Here is a 23,827-nt window from a genome sequence, read left to right on the forward strand (position 1 = left end):
TAGATATTACAGGGAATTAAAGTTTTCAAGTAAAGCTGTATTCTAATTTACCACACTTGTGATCAATAAAAAATCCATCATCTTTCAGTGTAGATTCTCTTATTAATCAGAATGCTCCATTCACTCTTTTTGTCCAACTTTTTCTTGGAGGTTATTCAAAATAAAGGTGCTTCTAGCAGTTTCATATGTAAATAAAATGCAAAGCCTTACCTGACCATAGTATTCCAATGTATGAAAGAGCCAGATTTATTTAGCTATTCCCTACAGTTGGATACTTAGCCTGTTTCCAACACCCTACCTTTAGAATAATTCCTTGTAGTAGAATGTCTAGGTCAAAAGGCATATGCAATTAATGTTTTGATACTTATTTTAAAATTTGTTTTTCATAAAAAGGTTGTTGATATATATCTTATTTATTTTAAGAAGTTTAACTTTCAGGGGCACCTGGGTGGCTCAGTTGGTTAAGTGTCTAGCTCTTGATTTCGGATCAGGTTGTATGTCAGGGTTTGGAGATCAAGCCCCACGTGGGCTCTGAGCTCAGCAGGGAGTCTGCTTGAGATTCTCTCCCTCTCCCTCTGCCCCTCCTCTTTCTTTCTCTGTCTCCCTAAAATAAATATATAAATCTTTAAAAAAAAAAAGTTTAGTTTTCAGGTTAAAAAAATTGTAGATGCCTTTTATCACCAGTAACATGATACAAAGATGTATTTAAAAAATAAAAGTTACAATTTCTCCTTTTTCCCATTGCCCCATCACCTATTCTACCTCCCCGAGGTGGACCAAACTATTACAATGATGTGTACCCTTCCAAACATATTAGCCCCCCATAAACATGTCAGCATACACATGCATACATACAGTAGATCCTTAAACAACATGAGTTTGTACTGTGAATGTATTCCCCCTTATGATTTTTCTCAATACTAATTTTTTTCTAGCTTATTTTATTTGTAAGAATAAAGTATATAATAAAAGTATGTGTTAATTGACTTTTTATGCTATTGGTAAGGCTTCTGGTCAGCAGGCTATCAAGTTTTTGGGGAGTCAAAATTTATATGTAGATTTTCAACTGCATGAGGAATCGGTGCCCCTAAACCCCACATTTTTCAAGGGTCCAGTGTATATTCAAATATATTCAATTTTATCTAAACAGGATTATATTCTAAATATATATTTTTAAAAATTTTTAATTTTATACCTGCTATTTCTAAAGTTTTTTTTTTCTTTCGGGGGAAAGGGCTTGCTGCTTCTTCCTCTTTGCCTCTGCCACCCATATCACCCTCCCTATTTCTTCTCCCTCAAAGACAAACCCTGTTAACAACTTGATTATGCTGTAATCATTAATTATACACAGTTATATAAATACCACTTCCATATGTACTTTGTACTTATCATTGCCTAAAAAAGTGTGCCAAAGCCTAACTTTCTCTTGCCATCATCATCACTAGCTTGTCTGGTTTAGAACATATCATTTTTTTTAAAGATTTTTTATTTTATTTATGAGAAAGAGAGTGGGGGGAGGAGCAAAAGGAGAAGGACATGCAGGCTCCCTGCTGGGCATGGAGCCCAATGTGGGGCTGGATCCCACAACCATGAGATTCAAGACCTGAGCCTAAACCAAGAGTGAGACGCTCATCCAACTGAGCCACCCAGGTGCCCTGATGGTTTTTTTAACTTCATCCATTTTTGTTTATGAAATGTTCTGGGGGCACCTGGGTGGCTCTGTCGGTTAAGTGTCCGACTCTTGGTTTAGGCTCAGGTCACGATCTCAGGTCCTGAGATCGATCCCCACATCAGATTCAGTGCTCAGTGCACAGTCCGCTTGCGATTCTTTCTCTCATTCTCTCTCTACCCCTTTCCCCACTCATGCTCACTCGCTCTCTTTCTCTTAAATAAATAAATCAATCTTAAAAAAAGAAACATCAAGATATAAAAGTATATAGACTAATAGTCTATCTACTAACACTTTCCAGTAGTATTACTCTGGGTTTTGAAAAGAAGTTATAACTCAAGCACAAAGTAACCCAATAATCAAGACCCAATAGGTAAACTCAACTTTTCTGCAAACAGCAACTCAGAAATGAATAATTTAAGCCATGTATTGTGTACATTGTTGCCCAAAACTCACAAACTACAATTAAATTATAAAAGTACATATGTAACGTTACATATAGTAAACGCACGCTCCAAAACATGAGCTTGTTATAAAATAGAGTATGTTCAAAGAATCACATGAATTATAAGTAACCCAGAACTTTTGAGAGGAAATTATAAATTTAAACCTTAATATTTTATAATTAAACTGAACTAATTTAGAGGGAAGCTAACCACTCTCAAATACCAAGCTGGAATCGGAATAAAATTTATTATCATGCGTACAAGCTTTAGCTTATCAGAACACCTATCTGTATTTCTTGCTAATTTGTTCACTTTATTTTTGAGCATGTTTTAGAGGTGACTAACCAATTTCCAGGACCCTTACAAAGATAGGGTGAAAGAGTTCTAATCTCTCTCTCTCTTTTTAATAATATATCTCTATTAAGGAATACCATGTATGGTTAAAAATGAATCATGCAGTTTTAACTCTAGTGAGAAGGAAAAATGATCAGCACACGTTAAGAGTGCGAGTTCCAGAACAAAGCCTATTTGTATGTTCCTAGTTATATTGTGATATTAAAAAGTCACATATGTGTACAGATGCATAGAAAACCGATTACTACGACAGTGGCAGGGATAGTACTAGGCAAAAAAAAAATTCCAGACCAACATCATGAAGTCACTCACAGAGGTTGTGACATCAGTGAAGGGGGGGATGAGGGTTTGGGGAGTATCAGAGATGGCCAATTTTTGCCTTAGATGCGACTGTACTGTTTGAATTTTTTCTCATTCTGATGCATTCAGCTGTTACTGGTATTATTTTATTTATTTGACAGAGTGCGCACAAGTAGGTTGAGTGGCAGGCAGAGGGAGAGGGAGAAGCAGACTCCCCGCTGAACCGGGCACCGATGGTGGGACTTGATCCCAGGACCCTGAGATCATGACCCAAGCCAAAGGCAGATGCTTAACCGACTGAGCCACCCAGGGGCCCCCTGTTACTGATATTATTTTAAAGACCAACGAATAAACCCCTCTGCGGGTGAGGATTCGTCTCAGTGGCAAAAACAGAAATTTAAACAATATAAAATTTCATTTTCCTCTTCTGCAGCTCTACTCAGTGCTATGCTCAGTGTGCAGGCTGCTTCCAAGTCCCTGCTCCCCCTGTCCTTCACCGTAGGGCATGGCTTCTCTCCTCAGTAACCATGGCTTCTCTTCTTCAGCCCCCACTGTGGCATCCCAGGCAGGAAGATAAAGGAAGGAATGAAGGACACTATGTTCCGCAAAGCTGCCCCATGGCATTTCTGCATTCCATTAGCCAGAACTCTGGTACGTGGCCATACCCAGCTGCCAGGTAGGTATCCTGGAGGCCACATACGTAGCTTAAAAATCAGGATTCTGGGGGCACTTGGGCAGCTCAGTTGCGACAGGGTAGCCACGGAGGGCCTTTAGGGATGGTCTTTTATAGAAAGCTAATCAGGGAACTTCAATCTGTTTAACATGTCTATTGACAGCACTGTTGAGTAAGGACTAGTGATAACACCTTCAATGGCTTACATCCTTTTTAGGGTCTGGTAATTCTTGGTTGGTCCCAAGGCGCTGTTACAACAAGAGCTCACCTCTGACACCTAGGCCAGGATGGTCTGGTTTGTTCCCTTATCTCTGGTTTCCTTTTATCTCCCACATTTTGACTTTTGTGAGCCTCATCCCATGCCCCCCTACCTGTCTTTCCCTGCCTAGCCTCGCCTGTTCCTTACTTAGAGGTATTGCCCTGTAAATCCAAATCCAAATGGAGTAGTTGACAATGGAACTCCAGGCCAGAGCAGAAACATGAAAATAATAACAGAGAAGTAAATCAGTCTGAGAAGGATTCGTGAATCTTTCCTCCTAAGTGAAATCACGGTGCCTTGTGGAGAGACAGAGCTATGGGGCTCAGAAGACACTCGCTTGAAACTGGGGAGACCTGGTTTTGCTCTTTGCACGATATTTCGGTTAAGTGCAACTTAAACGCTCTTTGAGGGAATTTGAAGGAATAGTTAGAAGAAGGAAGAGTGAAGGTATTTTATTTTTGTTTCTGTGTCTTTTACTTACATTGCAGAAATCACACGTAGGTGCCCGTGGATTTTGCCACTTCTCTAAAACTGTAAAAGGCAGAGCGTAAAACTTAAAGCCACAAATGTCACTTTTAAATGTCCATTGACAAGAGAAGAGGATGTTATTTAGACAGCCTCCTAAACTATTACAACAAAATCGTTGCACAACTTTTTTTTTTTTTTTTTTTCGGTTTTGCTCAATGTCCATTCCTTGCCTGATAGTATATTTTGGAGACAACAATTCACCACTCATGTGGCCAGCTTGCTGGCTTTCAGTAATGTTTTCTTTTGTGTGTGTGTATGAGTGAAACTGATCTACAAGTGACTGGCCTGTAAATTAAGCCTTATGCTTACAGTGTGCTTTAACAGCCTGAGACAGGGAGTTAAATACTCCTGACAGCCTTTGAAATGAAAGTCACACTCTCCCATAGCACTGAAATGTACCTATTTCACCTGCCAGCCACCATCAGCGTTCTTCGGGAAAGAGTATTATTTCTTGTCCTTACAGTGGTTTTACATCTTAACAGAGGGCATACACTATTTGAATATTGATATTCTAATCTAATGGAAGCAGTCACAAAAAGCCTTTGGCTTCTGGCCTTTCAGAGATGTTCCCACTAAGTTCATGTGCACCTGGTGAAAAACCAGCAAATAAGTCGATAAATGTTAAGTGTTTAACAGATGTTTTGTTTGTTGCTTGTTTACCAACCACAGCTAGGTAAGAGGAACTGGGTTAATTCTGAAACCCTCAGTTTCCTTTCCTCTAAACCAATAGCTATTTTGGGCCACTAATGTGTTCTTTCCTTTGTAGGAAGTTGCAAAATGAGAGAAGAAAAAACAAACAAAAGAAAAGCAAAACCAAGCTGGCATATCTTTAGCTTTCCTCTGATTTGGCTATACTACACTCCTTACTTTTTCTCCTGGCGACTCTCTCCTAACTGTTCTAAGGAGTAAAATGAGGCAAAGGGGAGGAGCAGGGAATTGTGCCAAAGGACTTAAGGCAAGGTTACTGTCTCAAAGCTGAGCTGCTGGAATGCAGGAATCCAGACAGCCAGGGGGCTTATTGCTCCACTCCAATGCAGGCGGCTCCTCCCATTAGGAAGACTCAGGTGCCGCCTAAATCAGGTCCCTCTCAGACCAGGTATCAGTTTCCTTGGAGAAATAGTTTAAGCCTCTCGGCTTCAGATCTTCCTCTGAAGATGAATATGGTGGTAACTGTGGTGCCCTACCCTTTGAGGGCAAGGCATTGTTGCAATGGTGAAGGATTTACAAACTACGCTTAAAATAGCAAGGATGCTATTAAAAAAAAAAGAGTAGTAAATAAACAAAAAAAATAGCAAAGATGATATATTTTTGCAAAATTTCATTTAATACAGCTTAACAAGGCAGCGCATGTTAGTTAGATCTGCCGTTGGCAGACAACGGCTTATTGCCTCTCTTTGTACTGCCTGCAAGCTGAGAATGAAAAGAATAGTATTTCATGACATATGAAAATTGTATCAAATTCAAATTTCAAGATTTGCAGAAATTTTTTCTCTCTTATGATTAAGTACCTACATAATATCCTTGAATTTGACTGTTGACCTGTGACACATAAAATATTTACTACCTGGCTCTTTACAGAAAAAGTTTGAAGATCCACGGTTTAGATGAACATGGGATTGAGTATCCGGTAAATCTGGGATGAGCCCCAGGGCTGCCATTTACTCATTGTATGACCTTGAGCAAGATATTTAACTTTTCAAGGCTTAGTTTCTGTGTCTATAAAATGGGCACAGAAATAATATTTATCTTGCCAAGTTAAAGGAGATAATGCCTTTGATGTGCTTAACACAATGCCTATCAGATGGTAAGGCATCCACACATTACTATTATTGTTGTCGTTGTTGTTTTGCCACAAATCTACTGAAACCAAACAAAATGGCAAAACTGAGGAAATTTTAAAGTTACCTTAGAAAATGCAATAGATTCTACAATACTATAATTAGGATTTTTTTTTCTTATTTTAAATGGCATTTGGGATTCAACAACAACAAAACCTCCCTCAAAATAGAATGGATAAAAGTGGAAAGTCCTATGTTAAGATACAAGCAAAAACAGTCACACACGTGTACGGAGAGCTGAGATTGCAAGCCATATATCTGAATATATCAAAACCCTCCCCTCTTCAGACACATGCATGCTGAATTTTGAAAAAAATTAATAAAAGAAAAAAAATAGCAGAACTCTACAGAATTCATGGATAGATATATTGCTGAAGAGTCTTACAGAAACAGATGGGAAAGAAAGAAATTCATTAAGCTGTAATCTTTATAGTCATGCCTGTGTGTGGCTCAGCTGAGAAATCACCACCAATTAGGTCCAGACTTAACTGCTCAGAAGGCCAGGATTTGAGACGCCTGGAAGCAGACCTTGCAGGGAGTGCTTCTCTGCAAATTCACCTGGCACCCCCCACATTTTAATGCACAGAGGAAACTTTAACACTTTTAAAAATAGCAGCTCTGTTGGAGTAAAATTCATATACCATATTATACACCTATTTAAAGGATACGGGGGCACATGGGTGGCGTCTGACTCTTGGTTTCAGCTCAGGTCATGATCTCATGGGTCGTGAGATCGAGCCCCGAGTGGGGCTCTGCCCTCAGCAAGGAGTCTGCTTGAAGATTCTCTCCCTCCGCCCCTCCTCCCCCACGCTCTCTTTCTTTCTCTCTCTCAAATAAATAAATCTTTAAAAAAACAAAGTATACAATTCAGGGTTTTTTTGTGTGTGTGCTACCATCGCCACAATCAATTTTAGAACATTTTCATCACCCCCAAAATAAACACATGAGCAGTCACTCCTCTCAGCGCCCAGTCCCTGGTAACAGCTGATCTACTTTCTGTTTCCATAGATTTGCCTACTCTGCACATTTCACATAAATGGAATCATACGATATGTGGTGTTCCAACACGTGAGGTGAACGCCTTCTTTCACTCAGCATAATGCTTTTGAGGTTCAACCATCTTATACAGGTACTTCATTCCTGTTTGTTGTGAGATCACTTTTCATTGTATGGATGTATCACATTTTATTTATTCATTCATCGGGTGATGAACACTTGGAGTGCTTTTAACTTTTGACCACGGTGGTGTAGAAAACTTTTTGCTCTGACCAAGGCTATATACTATTACAGCAATCTTTGTCAGCCACCCTGACTTAGCTGGCCTTCTGGGCGCAGGTTGCTCTTGGTGAGATAAGAGATGTTAGTAAAACATTCTGTCAGAGCCACGTAAGGGAATCTGCAAGAACGTGTCTGAGAAATGTGTAAGGGAAAGTGGTCAGGGCGGTAACAGCTTCTGTTCAGGCAGTAATACAGTGCTGAAGGGTCGCTGAATGCTGTCCATAGAGCAAAACCTGAAATAATTGACAGGAAATGAATGAAGAAGTTGCTGTATAGTCACATAACTGAATATAATACAACAGAGGAGTTGAAAATATAGATAACCCCAGGAGATTACATACTGTATGATACCCTTTTTACGAAGTTCAAAGACAAGCAAAATTCAACAACATATTGTCTATGCACATATATGTTTGATAACACTAAAAAGAAAGGAGGGAATGATCAGTCACGTGAACTCAATTCAGGATAATTGTTACTATCTTAGGGGAGAGACAGAGCCAGAGGATTGGAACAAGGTACTGGCTCCACATAGATAGGTATAACTTACTGTAATGTTCTTGGGCTAGGGATGAGGTCAGAGGAGTTCATTATAAACATATAAATATAAAGGAGAGCTACCCATGGATTGATGATGAGAGTGTCATGAACCAAAGAATATGATAAATGAATACAGGTTACGAGTCCAAATAAGAAATGAGAAAGAAAAATAAATAAACGTAATGCATGTACATTGTAAAAATTTGGATATACATGTAAAATATGTAGTTATAAAAAAGAAGAAAAGTTTCACTGGTTATTCCTTCAGGTAGAAAAATTACAATTAATATAGTAGTGTTACAGCTTCCCATTCTTTCCCCTATGAATTAAAAAAAGTTTTTTAATGACAGTAAAAAATGTCAAATTGATAAAGTCTGTTCTCTACGGGGACTATGGGTCAAGCTACCCACTCCAGCCTCCCACCACCCAGGTCTCAGTCGGTGCACACAGTGACAGCATCGGGTCAGAGCCCTAACAGCTCCGCCCCGCTTCGCGCACGTTCAGAGAACACGCCTCGGGGGCGTGCCCAGATCCTCTGGGGGCGTGGCTAAGGGGCGAGGCGGTACTCAACCGGGGCTCAGGTAATCTGGGCGGGACCTGGAGGCGCCACACGTCGCGGCGTGATGACGTCAAGAACGCGCCCGGCGTGGCGTTTCGGCGTGCGCAGCTGCGTTTCGGTGTTTTGGTCCCGTCTCCTGCGCCGAGGGAGAGAGGCGTGTTGTGCACTTGGCCGGGATGTTACCGGCTTTGGGTACTGCGGGTGAGGAAGAGGAGCAGGCGGAGGAGGACTGTCCTGAATTGGTCCCTATTGAGACGAAGCTAAGAGAGGAGGAGGAAAAGTCTGGTCCCGGCGTTAAGATCCCAGTCACAATTATCACCGGGTATTTAGGTAACTAACCATCCCGGTCAGAAAATGCCGTGAACGCTGGTATCCTGGGATTTTGGGGGCTGCCGGTGCCTCTTCACCTTAGGCATCTGGGCCTTCTGGGCGACAGCACATGTCTCTGAGGTAGGGGCTGGGTCACTCGCTCCCCGTTTGAGTGTTTTTCATCTCGGGGCTCAAGGATGCCCAGACCCTTTGCGTTAGATTCACATTTATCGAGGGAGATTGAAAGTTAACCTCGCATTTTGGAACTACTTTTGGGTTTGCATTTAGAGGCTTGGACCCGCCCCCCTGATTAGCCCTTTGGCCTCTAACAAGTAGCCTTACCTTTCTGAAGCTCGTCAACCTTACTGGAAAGTGGAAGTAAAATCGGTCACCTGGTTGAGTTTGTTTTCTTAACTGCTAAATGGGGCAGGAAACACCTATCTTTATGTTTGTTACCTTTAAAGGGTGTCCTGTCTGTAAAATGCCAGACCCACAAGGGGCATTCTTTAGTAGATTACCCCCTTCCCCACGGGCCAGCCTCTTCTAGCTATGCGGGGAGGGGACTCCTATAAACATTTTTTTGTTTGAGGTCTGTTGGCGAAGCACTCTAGGAGAAAGTAAGAATAAAATCTCTACTCTCCTAGACTTTTTTCAAAACGAGGACGTTCAGGAATGCACATGGACACTTAAATTCATGGGTGTGTAACTGTGCAGTTTTCCTGAAGGACACTGGGGGCTTACACTAGAGGTACTTTCTTGAAAGAATCTGAGAAGTATTTTTTTAAGGCCTTACATTTTACTAGAAGGGCTAGAATAAATACAGGACCATATTAAAAGTGTGGGGGAAAGTTAAGAAATACAAATAAAGTGAAGCGATTTGGGGTCAATAACACCATTCCTAGATGATGCCAGAGACAAGTACAAACTTGGTGCACCTGAGGGCCTTTTACATAAAAATAAGAATTAAATCTCTGGTGTTAACTTTTTTCACTTTGTAGACTGAGTTCTCCTTTTTCTTCCGGACTAATTTTATAAAGGAATTTATTTTTGGTGTGTCCCCACTGTTATTCAGAGGCTGCTCTAAGAAGTTAAGGAAATTCCTTGTCTGAGACAGTGTAGTTCAGTCTTCCCCCTTTGGCCTTTCCCATTTTTCTTATTCCTAGGCCAGTGGAGCATTGGAGGTAATGCTCTGAAGCTTAAGAATGAGAACTTGTGCCAACAACCTTGTTGCTGAATATAGGGGATCTAGTTTCACTGCTTATTCTTGACCTTTTTCTCTTTTTTGAAACATTGTTCTGTAAGCTTCCATCACGTTTTTCTTATGAAATTTCCACCTACTTCTCTGGCTTTTCTCTTTTAAAATTTCTCCCACCTCTGTCCATCCTTTCAACTTCACACTGTGTTTCTATTTTGATGTCCCACACACATCTCAAACTCAGCAGATCAAAAACTTCGTATGTTACGTTACCCTCCAATCCTCCTGCTCCTGTGATTCCAACCACTTGGAATATTCTAAAAGTTTTCTAACTAGTCTTGTGTCATTCTTCCCTTTAATATATATATTCTCTGTATTTTAGCCTTAATGATCCTTGTAAATGTCAACTGTGTTACACCCTTCAGTGATTTCCATTTGGTTTGTAGTTCAAATTCCTAAACTTGAATCAAAAGGTCCTATGTGATCTGGCTCTTGACAGTCTTTCTAGCCTTCAAAACTGTGGTCTAACCACATTGAACTACTTTTACTTATGAAGGGTACCAAGTATTTTAGCCCCTGGAATACTTTTTTGTTATTCCTCTGCTTAGACCTCCCTTTTAGGTGCTTATATATCTGTCCACTCTATAGTTCTGTGACGTCATTGCCTCGTTATTGGTCTGAATTACCTTTCATCTCCCACTCTCTTAGGCTTTGTAAGCATTGTGAAAGTAGAGACAGTTTGTCTCTGTTTTGTGCACTTTTCACCAAGGCCCAGCATGAAATCTGGCCCATAGCAGACTTTTGAATGAACTGTGCCTTAAAGTCTTCTGCTTCTTAATATGGTTAATTATTAAGTCCTAGTAATTTTATTAGAAGGTCTTTTACATCCACCTCTGCCTTTCCATTTTCACTGCCACTGCCTAGTGCTGCCCTCATGTTCAGGGTCTGTCTCACACTTGGACTGGTTCTAAGAGTTTCCTCATTGCCCTGCCTCCTAAAGCTCTGTCCCTTTCATTCTATACTTCATACTTTTGTGATGTTGAGCTTTTTTTTTTTTTTTTTTTTTTTAAGNCATCCCTTCAGCCTTTAAAGGAATATGACTTTAAAATGTGGAAGATATTAATACCCTAATGGTCATTAAATCCCTTCTAGTTACAGGCTAAAAATCTTGTAAATGTACTTCAGAAGTTGCATACAAGCTTACACATAAAAGTTCTTAGCAGACTGGGAAAATAAAACACTGGAGATAGCCCAAATACCCACCAACAGAAAAGTAGGTAAATGACATACTCGTACAATTAAACTACACCACTGTGCAGTTTGTTTGTTTTTCGTCTTTGAACTTTGGTGTATATAGCTGTTCACAAGATAAATGTTTTTCTTCTACTTGAGCTGAACATACTAGGTTTAACCTGCCACCTACTGGATAAAGTTAGTGTAGCTTTATGAATTTATCTTCCTGGTACTGAATATTGTGTATATTGTTAACATTTTCTACATCCGTTCTCCCTTTTTGTGTGTGTTTTATAGATAGGTAGACAGATACAGTTGACCCTGTAGCGGTGTGGGGGTTAGGGGTGCCAACTTCCTGCACAGTAACTTTGGACTCCCCCAAAACTCAACTAATAGTTTACTGTTGACCAGAAGTTTTACTGGTGATATAAATAGTCTATTAACACATATTTTGTATGTTATATGTATTACATACTGTGTTCTTACAATAAAGTATGCTAGAGAAAAAATGTTACGAAGAAAATCATAAGAGGGAGAAAATACAGTACTGTACTATATTTACAGAAAAAAATCCACATAAAAGTGGACCTACAACCCACACAGTTACTTGTTCGAGGGTCAGCTGTATATATATACGTGTTTTCTTAGAGGTTACTTTAAGTACTGAAGTAGCTCTATAGTCAGTTTGAATTTGTGTCTGGTTAATGATAAATGTTGAAATAAAAGATAGGGCTTTATATGTAAGTTTTAGGGAAGTAAACCGTATATTCTTGGCTAAGAAACATTGTCATGTGAAAGTGTCTAAATATTTAAATAAAGTACATAAGTAATTTAAATAAAGTAAATTTACTTTACATTTAAATAAATAAAGTATGAGTACTTTATTCCCTGGAAGTCATTATTTCAATAATTTCTTAATAGAAAATTTAGATGTCTTTATATTAATTATATTATAAATTGTAGAGAAGGCATATTTTTGTTATATGAGGTTGAAGAAAGCTGTGATCCAAGTTGTAGGCATATTTGTAAATATTTATTAGATTTTATGTCCACATAAAGGTTTTTTAATAGTTTGTAGAGGATACTTTAATCTTTTCCTCTAGAATCTTCTATACCATAGTTAAATAATATTTTTTAAATAGCACACAAATTTTTAAAAACATTGGGATTCTGTTTTTGTGTGTGTGCCTTTAAAATTAGCCTTGGATGTTGTTATTTAAAACAAATATGTTTTATAGGTGCTGGGAAGACAACACTTCTGAACTATATTTTGACAGAACAACATAGTAAAAGAGTAGCAGTTATTTTAAACGAATTTGGGGAAGGTAAGTAAAGTTCAGTGAATGCCATGCTGTAAGAATTTACAGGATAGCTTATTCCCCTGGTGACCTGATATTCCATATTTAAAAATGAAAATACAATGTATTATAATGTGAACATGTTGATGCGGATAGTCTTGGGAAAATTAATTCGTTTTCAAGCTTTATTTTGTACAGACCTGAGATACTGAAATTAAATAGTTTTTATAAAATTTTATGTAACTTTGGAATTCACAGCAATAGAATTAAATTAAGTTTTTGCATGAAATAAATCCAGAAGTAAAAATCTATAAACATATGAAAGAAAGTTCTTTCAGGCACTTTCTATGTACTTTTGTACTGACTATATCGTTCACTTGTAACTTTTGAAAAATTCTTTAAAATCCTTCAGTTTTTACAACTTTACCTTGTTGGATGTTTATTGTTTGCAAAGCATTTAAAACTGAAGATTTAAAGAAGTTAAACATTGTTTCCATCTCAAGCATTTGCAGTTGTCTGTGGAAATACATGCATTTAAAATTCCATTTTTTTTGTTTTTAATATTGAACTGTGCTTAAAGAAAATCTCTACAGTAGTGTTAGACAATTCTTTGATTACTTTTAGAAGTTTTTTTTCTTAAGTGTGAATTTTAACTGTAGCTCGCTTTTAGCCAAAAAATGTTTTATGTTGAGCTATTCCTTAAAGCATACTATTTTCTCAGTTGTAAATGAATAAAGGAGCTAGATTTTGTGTATGAGAAGGGAGAACCTGTTAAACTTGATTTCTCATTTTAATAAACTAAAGTGAAAAGCCCTTTTAAACAAAATAAAAATACTAAGATTTTTAAAATCATCGTCTTGTACTCCAGCTTCTTATTAACTGATCTGTTTAACGCTGATCACATTTATTATTTTTTATTACTATTTTTCTTCATACCTTCTGGATCATTTATATAATTTATATAAACGATTTATTTGCAATATTTCCTTTGCATTTTATTCATATGCTCTATACCCTGAATTCTGTATCAGTTGCATTCCGAGCTCTTTATCCTTGCCTAACTGAAATATAAACAAAGAATATATATATGAAAAATTATTCAATTTTCTTTTGTGGCCATTTGCTTTCCTGGATATTTAGAACTCTTCCTTGGCTTTGATACACTTATTGGAGGAAAAGTAAGATATTTAAAATCATTCTTGTATGATAACAGTCTCAGAATTTCACATATATATTATTCTTTCTTAAGTATTGCTAGGACACTTTTGTTTAAAAATTTAATTTTTAAATGAGCACATTGATACCCTGGCCAACAAACTTCCTCACAATGAACTGGGGTTTTTACTCATACCGGGAGTATTGCGTAGTCTGTCTGGTAGAAACAAAACAATTTAGAAGAAGAATGAAAAGAAAAAAAAAATAGAGAAGGCAGTCTTTTAAGAGGTTTAAAGGCATATAAAAACCAATATATTAAGCATACTAGTTGGCAAGAAGTGCTTTTGAAATAGCCACTCTATTAGGATATAGGAGTGGGCAAGTGAGAAGACCAAAGAAGTAGGTATGAGTTATTAATTTTGGATTTGCCTTTTTAGGGACTTAAATCCTCTTTAAAAAATAAAAGCTGAAATAATCTAGAGTAGTATAGTTTAAAACATTGAGGCTGCACAAACAGAATGAAAGAATAAAAGTTATAAGAGGTATTTGTATAAGATGATTTGAAATCGGTGTTATTGATATCCTCATCTTTGTTTTTGGTTGGCTAGTGAACATAATCTAAAGACTGCTTCTTGTTAATTATTCCAGGAAGTGCAGTGGAGAAGTCCTTAGCTGTCAGCCAAAATGGAGAGCTCTATGAAGAATGGCTGGAACTTAGGAACGGTTGCCTCTGCTGTTCAGTAAAGTGAGGAATGTGTTTATTGTGTGCTTGTTGGTTGGTTATAAATGTTCATTGATTATATTTCCAGCTTTGATTTTCTCGTGTAATGTAACTGAATTTACACAGTCTGCTTCATTGTATTTTCACAGAAAATAACTTATTAGGATGTATTTTCTCAGAGTCTTGCTGTCTTATTTATTTTTCTTTCTGCTCTAATGCTTTGGTTCTTTTATTGAGTTTCTTTTTATTTTCTTTGATGTCAGGGTTTAATTAGTAATTTCTGTGGTACATGAAAGTCACATTTCATGTGTAAAAATTATTATTTTATGTTGAATGAGTCATTGGTCTTATTTCCAGAGATTCACCTTCTAAAAACAAAAATGACCATCAAAAAGGCGAAAAAGCTCATGTTGTGTTCCACTAGTGATAGTTGGCTTCCAAGGACAGTGTCTCTTTTTTCCACTAATATACCATAGATCTTAGAAAAGGACCTGACATACCTATTCACTCAAATATTTGTTGAGTAAATTAGGAAAATTAATACCTGTACTGTTGACTTTGTATATTTTAGTGAATTAAATCTTTTCTACATCGTTTACAACTTAGATTTGACTTTGAGTCAAATATATTAACAAAGCTAACGTCATGACAGATTTTCTTGAACAACCAAAATGAAATCCAGTAAGTATTTTCTTGCACTGTCGACGTTCTAAGAAAAAAGGGAAATTAAAGTCTGGTACTCTTATTCAGAACAGAATTGAAAAGTAATGTTCATGTCCCTTTAGATGTTATAGTAAACCACTGTAATTCATAAATTTTATCATTGTTTTGGATGTTGAATTTTTTCTTTCGTAATACTATAAAAATAGCAGATTTTGACTTCAGTTAGGGTTATTAAAGTTTCCTCTGCTTTTAATTTTAATAAAATTAAAGTATTAACTCCTCATGTATCTGATTTATATTACTTATCAGTATATATGCCTCTGTTTTTCCCCACCGTTGGTAAATATTGATGGATGTTGTGTTAGAAGTTTGGGAATGAGTTAAAGTTTTCACATGCCTAAGGATATTTTTGTCTCAGGTTGCTAAATGTATTTTAAACGTTTATAATGATCAGTTTAAAGTATTCAGGTAATCAGTTGTGTTTTATGTTTTGGTATTCTCCAGGGACAATGGCCTTAGAGCTATTGAGAATTTGATGCAGAAGAAGGGGAAATTTGATTACATACTCTTAGAGACCACTGGGTTAGCAGATCCTGGTAAGAAATGACATTATTAACAACCAGATTATAGTTCTTAAACATTTTTAAATGTGTTAGAGAAATATGTAAAGTAAGCATTAAACCTGTGCTCCAGACTAAACATTTTTTGTTGTTGTTTAAAAACAGGAAAAATACTGGATTGTACTGTTTCTTTTGCAGATAAATCATAATCAGAGTACTTGGTACTTTTAACTTGATAATAGGATTGAAATTCAATTGATTGATTTAAGATTATTAGTAGGAACACAGTTGTTGAAAGTATGGAAATTTAGGAAAAATAAAGACATTCTACTTCTAAGTTCTACTTCTATATTTGATTGATTATACTCTACAGAGATCTTATTTCTGATTGCTTTCTAATCCAGCTTTCTTAGAGGGTCATTTAAAGATACTTAAGGGTTTTGGACTCTAATCTCAGCATTACTGACTCTTTTTCAGTTAATTATTAGCATTTTGTTTTTTTACTACTGAAGTTGAAATAATTTTATTTGTAAATACTGTTGTTAGCTACAGAGTTAAATTAAGGCTACCAGGCCTTTTTTCCTGGTGTGAAATTAATGATTATTCATGAAATTTTTATCTCTGAATAGAATTACATGTAAACTTCTCTTGAAAGCTACACAAAGTTGAACTGTTTTAACAATCGATTTCTGTTTCCTTCTTATCCAAATATCTTTTAGGTAACACCTTTATTCCTAGTTTGCAGAACATTTAGTGTTCCTTGTGTAAGTCTGACCATACCTTTTTTTTAATTTGAGTTAATGACATTGGGCCATAAAACTATATAAAGGACTATATAAAAGTACTGTTTAGGAATAATTTATTAGGGGTTGTAACTGTTTAAAACAGATATTGAAGTATACTGAAGGTCCAGATGTAATCAGTGGTTATTGTACTTACAAATATTGCTAATAACATTGTCCTCCTGTTTTCAAATTAGTGTTGAGTTGGGCTGTTTTGTTCCTGTAGTCGACCATACTATGTACATTTTCATACATATCTAGTATATTTGACTGATGATAGGACTTGGACTATCACATTGATGTTAAATATTTAATCTGGTAAGATGGGAAAATGTATGCCTTCTTTTTGAAATAGCAAATATCAGTTTCTTTCATGGTAGTAGCCACTTAGAGAAAAACTCTTGTAACTTTTCTTCAAGGTGGGTGAGTTTAATAAAACATGGTTCAGCTTTTCAGAGGGAGAGGAAGAGTTAAAGATCTCAGAGAAAGCTTTTGTACAAATTGTAGGTATGAACAGGTTAATGTTTCTTGCTTCTGATTTTCTTTAGAATAATGATTTTATTGTTTGGGTAAAAATGGAACATTTGTTATAAAAAAAATTTACCCAATATCTAAGAAAATTCAAGAAGAAAGTTAAAATAAATCACACTGTATCTCACTACCATGAAATACAAGTAGGTAAATCTTATTGCAGGGATTTTTCTGTACTATTGCTACTTTCTGAATGACAGCTTCAGTCTCTGACACTTGGGGAAAATGCAGATTCTTGGGCTCCATCCCAGATGTACTGAATCAGAATCTGTAAAGGTGTGAGCCTAGCAATCTGTTTTAATATTCCCTCCAGGGGATTCTTAGACATTCATAAATTTGGTAAGTAGTGCTCTGTGCGCTTCTGAAAGCTGTATAAACAGACAAATAATTTTACAAAAATGTGATTGCATTCTTTGTGCTGTTCTTAGTAATTATTAATTTAGTTTTACTTGAATCTAAAAGAAGAGAACTTGGCGGCAGTTCAAGATGGCGGTTTAGGAACACCCTGAACTATCTCTTTCCATAAACACACCAGATCTGCAGCTACTTATGGAATAACTCCTGCTCAGAAAGAACTGAAAACTAGCTGAACAGCTCCTTCTACAACAAGGAATGTAAGGGCCACATTGAAATGGATAAGAGAGGTAGAGATGTGATCCTGCCAAAAACTTTACCCCTGGTGCAGCAACTCAAAGAAGGGAGGGGTTTCACGGGTCTGGAGTCTTTACCTGAGGAGGGATGGGTTTATACCCCACTTTGGGTATGCCAACTCTTGGAACCTGCACTGGAGAGTCAAGGCCCCCTCAAATGGATTTGGAAACCAAAGGAGCTTGTGTACAGTGAACCTGGGGCGCTGTGGGAATCTGAGATACTGCTTTTGAGGGGCTCATACACAAGCGCAGTCATCTTGGGACCCAGTGCAAAGGCAGCAGTTTGAAAAGTGACTGAATTATATGTGAAGGAGATTCATTTGCTAATTCTAAAGTGTTTGCTGAAGTAGCTGGGACCAGTAGGGACTTTGGGTCCAGCGGTGCTTGTGAGCACCATTTTTGCACTCTCCGTCCACTTTGCAAGTTCAGTTAGGCACCCTGGACACAGACAGCCTCCCTAAAGCCGTGGGCGTGCCCTATCCCCAGCCATCTCCCTGCCTCACTAAATCCTTGGGTGTATCCTGCCCATAATAGTTCTCCTTTTGCATCCCTGAAGCCATGGATATGTTCCACCCTCAGTACTCTTGAAGCCTAGCTAAAGCCTGCCTTGAGTGCAATCCACAGAGGGAATGTCTGTTGATCACCTGTCCCTGGTGGCCAGAGGGACTTGAATTTCTGCACCCTATGGGACTATAATAGGAAGGCAGTTTGGGGAGGGCTACTATACCCAAGGCACTGCATAGACAGCAGGCTGAAACACTATTATAGTCTGCCTATGAAAAAGGCCCATCCACTTGTGCTGGAAGGTGCTCTCAAATGTTGGCAGGGAGATACCATCTTTGATCTCTCCTTCAGCCTCAACCCAGCTTGCTGGTACCTCCAAAAAGTTTATGCACTTCTCTGAAGCCCTGATTTTTGCAGCCTGAGTTCAGGAGACACCTCCAGATCTCTTGGGCTGGCAGTCAGCAGGGTTTATAGTTGTGGTGCCACAGGGCTATATATTTGTATACTACAAAAGCTCCTTCCTGTGGCTCTGTCTTCCAGTCAGTCTAAAACTAGGTGCTGAGATCACTCCCTTTGGAACACTGGCAGGTCTTAACACACTCTCAACAACTGTGGGATCTATCAAGAATAATTCAGGCTAATTAGATAATCACAAAGTTTCAGAGAGACAACCAAGAGCTAGTGCAAGGTTGAATAATAAAGTTTATCTCCTATACAAGGCCACTCCTTCAAGACTGGGAGAGGTAGCTGTTTTGTTTAATAAATAGAGTCAAGCAAAATGAAGAGACAGTATTTTCCAAACAAAAGGGGACAAAACCTCAGAAAAAAGATCTTAATGAAGTGGAGGTAACTAATCTACCTGATAAAGAGTTCAAGGTAATGGTTATAACGATGTTTACCAGAGTCAGAAGGATGGTTGAACACAGTGAGACTTCAACAAACAGATAGGAAATATAAGGAAGTACCAAATGCAAGTTACAGAGTTGAAGAATACAGTAACTGAGCCAAAAAATACGCTAGAAGGGTTCAGCTTCAGAATAAATGAAGCAGAAGAACCGATCAGTGACCTGGAAGACAGGGCAGCGGAACTCAAGCAAACTAAGCAACAACAGCAACAGCAAAATTAATGAAGATATCTTAAGGAACCTATGGGACAATGTCATGTGGAATAACATTCATATTAGAGGGATCCCAGAAGGAAAAGAGAGAATGAAAGAGTCAGAAAACTTCCCTAGCCCAGGGAAGGAAATAGACATCCAGGTCCCAGAAGCACAGAGAGTTCCAAATAAGATGAACTCAAAGACATCCACGTCAAGAGACGTTAATTGCAATGTCAAAAATTAAAGAGAGGATCTTAAAAGCAGCAAGAGAAAAACAACTTGTTAAGTACAAGGGAATCGCCAAATCACTATCAGCTGATATTTCAGATGAAGCTTTGCAGGCCAGGAAGGAGTGGCATGATAGATTCGAAGTACTGAAAGGAAAAAACTTCCAACCAAGAATATTCTGTCTGCTATGGTTATCATTCAGAATTGGAGGAAAGTTTTCTAGACAAGCAAAAGTTAAAGGAGTTCACCACAAACTGGCCTCAAAAGAAATGTTAAAGGGACTTCTTGAAGCAGAAAAGGAAAGATACTAATAACAAGAAAATATGGGAAAGTAAAAATCTCACTCGTAAGGGCAAATATATAGTAAAGGTAGTGAGTTAACCACTTATAAACCTACTGTGAAGGTTAAAAGACAAACGTAGCAAACTTTAGAATAACTACAATAATTAAGAGATACACAAAGTAAGAAGATGTTAAATATAACATGAAAAGCAGAATGTGGAGGGGAGAGCAGAAATGGAGAATTTTTATAATACATTCAAATTTAAGTTGCTATCAATTTGAAATAGGCTTTTATTTATATATAAGTATATAAATGTAAATAAATATATATCAGTATAAATATAAACATAAGCATATGAGTATACAAACATAAGTATATAAATATATATGTGTGTGTGTGTGTGTATATATATATATATAAGCTGCATATATATATGTATAGGCTGCAAGGGAAGTGAGCAAGAGAAAGAACAGAGAGGAACTACAAAAACAGCCAGAAAATAATGAACAAAAGTGAGCAAGAGAAAGAACAGAGAGGAACTACAAAAACAGCCAGAAAATAATGAACAAAATGCCAGGAAGTACATACCTATCAATAATTACTTTAAATGTAAATGGACACACTCTCCCATCAAAAATGGGGATAGAATTTTTAAAAAGACTCATCTGTATATTGCCTATAAGAGATTCATTTCAAATCTAATGACACATAACACTGAAAGTGAAGGGATGGAAAAAGATATTCCATGCAAATGTAAATGAAAGAAAGCTGATGTGGCTATACTTACATCAAACGAAATAGACTTTAAAACAAAGTCTGTAATAAAAGATAAAGTACATTGTATAATGACAAAGGGTCAATCCAACAAGAGGATGTAACATTTGAAAATTTTTACTCAGCAAAGGAATTCCTAAATACATAAAGCAGATATTAAGAGAATTAGCGGGAGAAATGGACAGCAATACAGTAATAGTAGAAGACTTTAGTACTCCATTTACATCGATGGATAGGTTATCCAGACAGAAAACCAATAAGAAAATATCAACCTTAAACAACATATGAGACCAGATGGACTTAATAGGTATATGGTTAACCCTTAAACAACATAGGGTTTGACCTGTGTGGGTTCATTTATGTGCAGATATTTTACGGTATAATACTATAAATGTATTTTCTGTTGCTTATGATTTTCTGAATAACATTTTCTCTTTTCTAGTTTATTGTAGGAATACGATGTGTAATACAACTTTCAAAATATGTGTTGATCGACTGTTTATATTAGTAGTTAAGTTTTTAGGGAATCAGAAGTTACATGTGGGGGCTCCTGGGTGGCTCAGTTGGTCAAGCATCTGCCTTTGGCTCAGGTCATGATCCCAAGGTCCTGGGATCAAGCCCCTCATCATGCTCTCTGTGCAGTGGGGAGCCTGCTTCTCCCTCTCTCCCTGCTTGTGCTCTCTCTCTCTTATATGTGGATTTTGGAAGGTCAGTGCCCCAACTCCTGCATTGTTCAAGGGTTAATTGTATACAAAGTGTATCATCCAAAAGCAGCAGAATACACATTTCTTTTCTGCATATGGAACGTTCTCAGGATAGGTCACATGTTAGACTACAAAGCAAGTCACAATACATTTAAGAAGATTGAAATCATGTCAGATATCTTCTTTAATGATAGTGGTATGAAACAAAGTCAATTACAAAAAGAAAACTGGAAAATCATAAATATGTGGAAATTAAATAACATGCAACTATTATAATCAATGGGTCAATGAAGAAATCAGAGGGGAAATAAAAAATACCTTGACACAAATGAAAATGGAAATACAACAATCCAAAATCTGTAGGATGTAGCAAAAGCGGTTCTAAGAGCAAGGTTCATAAAAAGACAGCTCTACCTAAAGGAACTAGAAGAAGAACAGATGAATCCCATCGTTAGTAGAAGGAAAGAAGTAATAAAGACTCAGAGCAGAAATTAATGACATAGAGACTAAAAAAACAATAGAAAAGATCAATGAAAGTAAGAGCTGGTTATTTGAAAAAGATAAAATCAGAAATAAAAGAAAAGTTAACATACCACAGAAATCAAGGATCAAAAGAGACTACTATGATAATGAAATGGGTTAATTCCCAGTAACATACAATCTCTAAAGACTTCCAGTCTTCCATGAAGAAATAGAAAATCTGGATAGATGCATTACTAGTAAGGAGATTGACTCTGTAAACAAAAACCTCCCAGCGAACAAGTCCAGGACCAAAGTCTTCATTGGGGAATTCTACCCAACATATAAAAAAGATGTAATATCTATGCTTCTCAAACTCTTCCAAAATATTGAAGAAGAGGGAAAGCTTCCAAACTCATTTGATAAGGCCAACATTACCCTGATAACAAAACCAGAGAAGGACACCACAAAAAAGAGAAAATTACAGGCTTGTATCCCTGATGAACATAGATGTAAAAACCCTCAACAAAATATTAGCAAACTGAATTCAACAATACAGTAAAAGGATCATACACCATGATCAGTGGAATTTAGTCCAAGAATGCAGGGATGGTTTAATATCTGCAAATCAGTGTGATACACCACATAACAAAATTTAGGTAACAGTCATGTGATCACCTCAATAAATGTAGAAAAAACCTTTGATAAATTCCAGTGTCCATTTATGATAAAAACTCTTAAAGTGGGTATAGAGGGAATACTTGCATATAATAAAGGCCATACATGACAAACTCATACTCAGTGGTATAAAGCTGAAAGCTTTTCCTCTAAGATCAGGAACAAAATAAGGATGCCCACTCTTTCCTGTTTTATTCAAGGAAATCCTACCCACGACAATGACACAAGAAAAAGAGATAAAAGCATCCAAATTGGAAAGCAAGAAATAAAACTCTCACTATTTCCAGATGACATGATACTATATATAGAAAACCCTAAAGACTCCACCAAAAGAACAATAAATGAACTCAGTCATGTTGCTGTATACAAAATCGGTGTACACTTCCTGTTGTGTTTCTATACACAAAAAATGAACTGTCAAAAAATTAAGGAAACAATCCTTGCCAAAAGCCTAACAACACAGTTTGCATCAAAAAGAATACAATACCTAGGAATACATTTAACGAAGGAGGTGAAAGATCTGTAGATTGGAAACTGTAGGACATTAATGAAAGAAATTAAGTCAGAACTAAATGGAAAATTATTCCATGCTCATGTTTGGAAGAACAGTTTGGAATACTATTAAAATGTCCATACTACCCAAAGCAAAATATATATTCATTGCAAACTCTATCAGAATTTTATTTGTTTTTATTTTTAAAACATTTTTTTAAAGATTTTATTTATTTATTTGACAGAGCACAAGCAGGGAGAGCAGCAGAGGCAGAGGGAAAAGCAGACTCCCCACTGAGCAGGGAGCCCGACATGGGGCTCAATCCCAGGACCCTGGGATTATGACCCAAGCAAAGGCAGACACTCAACTGACTAAGCCACTCAGGTGCCCCTCTATCAGAATTTTAATGCCATTTTTCACAAAACTGAACAAATAATTTTTTTAAAGTAATCTCTATACCCAACATGGGGCTTGAATGCACAACCCCGAGATCGAGTCACATGCTCAACTGAGTGAGCCAGCCAGGCGCCCCCGAACAAATAATTAATCCTAAGGTTTATGTGGAATCACAGAAGACCCCGAATAGCCAAAGCAGTCTTTTTTTTTTTTTTTAAGATTTTATTTATTGGGGGGTGCCTGGGTGGCTCAGTCATTAAGCATCTGCCTTCGGCTCAGGGCGTGATCCCAGGGTGCTGGGATTGAGCCCCACATCGGGCTCCCTGCTCTGCTGGGAGCCTGCTTCTTCCTCTCCCACTCCCCCTGCTTGTGTTCCCTCTCTCGCTGGCTGTCTCTCTCTCTTTCAAATANCTTAAAAAAAAAAAAAAAGATTTTACTTATTTGACAGCACAAGTGGGGGGGGGGCAGCAGGCAGAGGAAGCTGGAGAAGCAGGCTCCCCACAGAGCAGAGAGGGCTCATTTCCCGGACCCTGAGTTCATGACCTGAGCTGAAGGCAGATGCTTAACCTCCTGAGCCACCCTGGGCCCCCATAGCCAAAGCAGTCTTGAGAAATAAGAGCAAATGGGAGATGTCACTGTTCCAGACTTCAAACTGTACTATGATGCT

At 37.4% G+C, this 23,827-nt stretch overlaps 1 protein-coding gene across 6 annotated transcripts in view; it reads left to right on the forward strand.

The window, feature by feature from the left end:
• The first annotated feature begins 8,508 nt into the window (after positions 1-8,508).
• The window catches only part of LOC100484357 (putative COBW domain-containing protein 7), a 56,087-nt gene continuing 40,768 nt past the window's right edge, over positions 8,509-23,827 (forward strand). For 2 of the 6 annotated variants that reach the window (XM_034646732.1, XM_034646734.1), the window contains exons 1-4: positions 8,509-8,774; positions 12,420-12,506; positions 14,283-14,379; positions 15,523-15,614. In XM_034646732.1, coding sequence (XP_034502623.1) covers positions 8,621-8,774; positions 12,420-12,506; positions 14,283-14,379; positions 15,523-15,614 — 430 coding nt within the window. In that variant the 5' untranslated portion in view covers positions 8,509-8,620. Of the gene's footprint in view, positions 8,895-12,419; positions 12,507-14,282; positions 14,380-15,522; positions 15,615-16,297; positions 16,343-23,827 lie in introns of those variants that run through there. The other 4 variants (XM_002919900.4, XM_019800368.2, XM_034646735.1 and 1 more) reach the window with 3 other exon arrangements.

This window comes from Ailuropoda melanoleuca, chromosome 17, assembly GCF_002007445.2.
Source record: "Ailuropoda melanoleuca isolate Jingjing chromosome 17, ASM200744v2, whole genome shotgun sequence".
Lineage (NCBI taxonomy): Eukaryota > Metazoa > Chordata > Mammalia > Carnivora > Ursidae > Ailuropoda > Ailuropoda melanoleuca.